General features: G+C 34.7%; 1 protein-coding gene across 1 annotated transcript; it reads left to right on the forward strand.

The window, feature by feature from the left end:
* The first annotated feature begins 3,601 nt into the window (after positions 1-3,601).
* On the forward strand, positions 3,602-4,292 carry LOC109790881 (uncharacterized). The gene has a single exon (XM_020350130.3). The coding sequence runs from the start codon at positions 3,723-3,725 to the stop codon at positions 4,077-4,079; it is 357 nt and encodes a 118-aa protein (XP_020205719.1). The 5' UTR covers positions 3,602-3,722; the 3' UTR covers positions 4,080-4,292.
* The last annotated feature ends 227 nt before the right edge of the window (positions 4,293-4,519 follow it).

The raw sequence follows: 4,519 nt of genomic DNA on the forward strand, positions 1-4,519 counted from the left end.
AACCATACCATGGTTAATTTAAACTCTTGGCCAACCTAGCTTCCTTGACACTCTTCCTTGGCCTAAATATAGATTAGGTCCATGTATATTTCTCACTTTTGAGCATTATATGAGATTATACTTTTTGAATTTTCTCTTTACCAAAGTCACCATAGTAAGGAAATTCTCCAATTCACCTTGAGATTTCCTCTTTGTAGCCTTAGGTCTTTGGACTTTTCTATTCAAGGAGATTGTTCCAGCCTTTGGCAACACTTCTTATCTTCTTCTTTTCGATTCTTCCTTGAAGAATTCTCAAGGATTTCAAGAGAATGTTGAAGGAGCAAGATCGAAGTTCATTTGAAGCTACATTGGATTCCATTAGGTATAAGATTATTTATTTCTTATATTTTATATTTTTTGTATTACATAATATGCTATCCTATTACCTAATGTTTTTATTTCATTTAAAATTTGGATAGGCTTCACAACTTGCAAACATAACTTTCTTAGGAGGCTTGAACAATTTCGTGAGATAAGCCCAGAAGTTCATTGGTTGATTGATGGGATTTCGCTAGAAAAAATGGAGCTTCATCCATGATGATGAAAGTCACAGATACAATCACATGACTACAAATTTATCTAAGGCTATCGACAAGATCTTAAAAGGTGCCTGTAACTTTCCAATAACAACTCTTGTAAAGTTTACATATGGTAGGTTAGGTCAAGCAAACGCAGAACTTGTGATTGGTCAACGATATTGTCGAAAGTTAATGGATGCTATGCAAAACAATCAAGAGGAGGCAAAATTTCATTTCATTCAAAGATATGACTATGAGACCACCAAATTTGAAGTGGAAGAAGCTTTCAATCCAGTTACACAAAGAGGTGCTCATACTTGGACAATAATTCTTAATGAATGAAAATGTGAGTATAGTATTTTCCAAGCTTACATATATCCATGTTCACATGCCATTGTCGCATGTGCTTATGTTCGCGTAGATCCCTTGAACTATGTTGATGCTACCTATTCAAATGCATGTATCAAAGAGGCATATTTTAGGCAATGCTACCCACTTGGTAGTGATGACAACATTCGTCCTACCGATGGACCTCACATTGTCCCTGATCAAACTATGTTGCATTCTAAGGGGCATCCAAAATCAACTCGTATAATAAGAAATGAAATGGACTGGACACAATCTCAATGAAGACAACGTTATAGACATTGTAGGATTGAAGGTCATAATAGAATAAACTATCCTCAACTAGCATAAAATATTAATGATGACCTTAATCATTAATGTGTATCCAAAATTTTAGTTATATAATATTTAATCATGTATGTAAGTTCTATATATTTTATTGATGAAATTCTTAAGTTGGATAATGATTGTGTGTTCGAATAAATATCCTATTCAAATAATCATCATATTTAATTATTTAAAAAATTCAAATATTTATTTTCATTTCAATAAATAAACCTACATATTTTCTATCATTCTATTATAAGATATAAATTAAAAAAATTAATATAGAAAATAATTATTTTAAAAGCAAATTAATTATATATTGTAAAATACAAAAAAAAAATAACAAATAAATTTTCTTAACAAATTATTAACAACAAATATTTTTAATACCTATTACACTATTATTAGCAATAAATAAAATTATGATTACCAAAAAAAATATACTTACATTTATTAAAACTATTACACTATATCTATAACCTAATACTAAACCTTAATCCTTCAACACAATAAATTCAAAACACTACACCCGAAATCCTAAACTTGTAAAATTTAAAACCTTAAACTTGTCAATAGTCTAGAGCAAAAGTGCTCAATGCTTCATAAATCTATTCAAGTAAGAAAATATCAAGGGGGCGGACGATTTTTCTAACAACACTGGAAACATCACCCCCTTTGATGACTTCTAACAACACCGACAACGTCAAGGGGGTTGACGTTTTCTTTGTAATAATTGTTCACGCACAAGTCGTCACCCATATTGATGTTTTGCTTTTAATTAACCCTCATTACACCCATTGATGTTTTCCTTATATATGTCCACGTGACGAAAACAATTTATTTCAGTAAATTGTTTTTTAAATAATTAATTTATAAAAATATTTAATTTTTTATTTATTAAGACCAAAAGGCCCTATATGAGATTAGTTATGGGAAGAATTGAATTATTTACTATTATCATTTACATTACTTCGAAATTGGTATTATTTCCAAAAGAATTAAAAAGTTTTGTATTAGCAGAAATTGGGACACTATTAAAAAGTAATAATAAAAGTAGTATGTTTCAACCTAGTATGTTTCTAATCCTTGAATGAGGAAACAGACTCGAATATGATGAGTTAAACAGTGATAGAGAGGCTTTGGCTCAAAACATATCCAATTGATGTCAACCATGACTAATGAGCAGAAAGCAATATATAACACAATAATGCATAAAGTTAATGTTAAGAAGTTAGGATTTTTTTTCTTTATGGGTTTGGAGGGATAAGAAAAACATATATTTGGAGGGCTACGTCTGCATCATTAAGATCCAAAGGAGATATTGTTTTAACAGTTGCTTCTAGCAAAATAGCTACTTTGCTCATTCCCAATGGTGGAAGAAATGCTCATTCAAGGTTTGTTATTCGTATCAATATCAATGAAGACTCCACTTGCAACGTTAAACAAGGAAGCTAATTAGCTAAATTGGTAGTGAAGGTCAAATTAATTATATGGGAAGAAGCACCAATGACCCATAAATATTATTTTAATGTTATACACAAAACATTAAGAGATTTACATACGTTTCGATGGCAAGGTTGTTGTCTTGGGTGGAGATTTTCGACAAATGTTTCCTATAATTCCTAAAGGGACAAGACTAGAAGTTGTTCACGCTTCAATAAACTCCTCTTACCTTTGGAGTTGTTGTGGAGTTATGTCATTAACTACCCATCTGAGGCTTCTATATGGTAGTTATAAATTTGAAGTTAGAGAAAGAAAAATATCCTCTGATTGAATTTTGGGTGTCGGTGGTGGTAATATTGGACAGAGTACTAATTTAAACACCTCTTTAGACATTCTAGATGATTTGCTAATAAAAAGCGATAAAGAGTCTATAGCCTCTATTATCAATGATACTCATCCTAATTTTATAAACATGAATGATCCATCTTTCTTTCAAGATATTTCACATAACTTTACATACGCAGACACAAAGTACTTCTTTTTTATACTCATAAATTATAGATAAAAATAGTAAATTATAGATAATAAAATCTTGTAAGCATTAAAAAAAAACTTATCATACTCTTACCATATTCATCTAATTATATGTTATTTTATCTGAAAACATCGTTACGTGAAATTTTTTTATATAACTAGTAATTGATAATAAATTTTATCTTTTATCTTATGGAAAATCATGACCTAAAATTCAACATAAAAATGTTTATTCTCAATTTCTTGTTCACATTCACAGGCGATTACAGTTGTTAGTAGTCTTATTAAAAGCACAGGGCCGAAATTGCTAAGAATGCTCTAGGCCCAATTAAGCCCAACCCGAGATCCAAAACCAACAAAAAAAAAAACGGTGAAAACAAAACCAAGGCGAGAGGCGCTCCACACTCTCTCTCACTGTGGCCAATAGATTCTGTTGAGGTCGAGGCAGAGGCAGAGGCAGGTCCAGGTCTCACTCACCAATCACCATCAAACACTAAAACCAACCCCCAAAGCCCGATGCCGCCTCCAACGCCACTGAGCAGCGCCTCCGCCATGATCCGGCGGCGGCTCCTCCTCCGAACCCGCGGCGGCGCGGGCTCCGGGGCGAGCCGGTGGACGAGCCCGGGCCACGAGGAGAGGCCCAAGGGGTACCTCTTCAACCGCACCCCCCCGCCCCCGGGCCAGTCCCGCAAGTGGGAGGACTGGGAACTCCCCTGCTACATCACCAGCTTCCTCACCATCGTCATCCTCGGCGTTGGGCTCAACGCCAAGCCCGATTTGACCATCGAAACTTGGGCCCACGAGAAGGCCCTCGAGCGCCTCAAGATCGAGAACGCCCTCGCCGCCAATAACGACTCCTCCGAATCCTCCTGAACCAATTCGGATCCGGCCCAACGCTCGCTCCGCTAGGTTTTAAAACCCGAAATTAGGTTTCTCCATGTAATAAGGGTAATCACTCTTCGAATGTGAACTCCTTCGTAATTTTTTCTCGCGTTTTCGGTTTTCCTCTCTGGTGAGATTGTTGACTCGCTTCTTATTTTTTAACTTCTCTTTCTTGAATGTGGATAAGGCGTTTATGCGTTACAATGTTTTGGTGTTTCTTTAAATGATTGTTTACTCCAATGATGTGTGTTGTTATCTTAATTTCGCCGTGATCAAGGTGGAGGAGGTGGTTTAATTTAACCTAGAATTCGTCTCAATTTTTTAATGTTGATTTGCGACATTGAAATGGATCCGTTTCGCTGTAGATTCAATTTTTTTAGTGTGTGCGTGAATTGGAATTTGTTTGATTGATTGTGTTGTGGCTCGCGATT

This window comes from Cajanus cajan, chromosome 7 (genome assembly GCF_000230855.2).
Source record: "Cajanus cajan strain Asha chromosome 7, NIPB_CcT2T_4, whole genome shotgun sequence".
Lineage (NCBI taxonomy): Eukaryota > Viridiplantae > Streptophyta > Magnoliopsida > Fabales > Fabaceae > Cajanus > Cajanus cajan.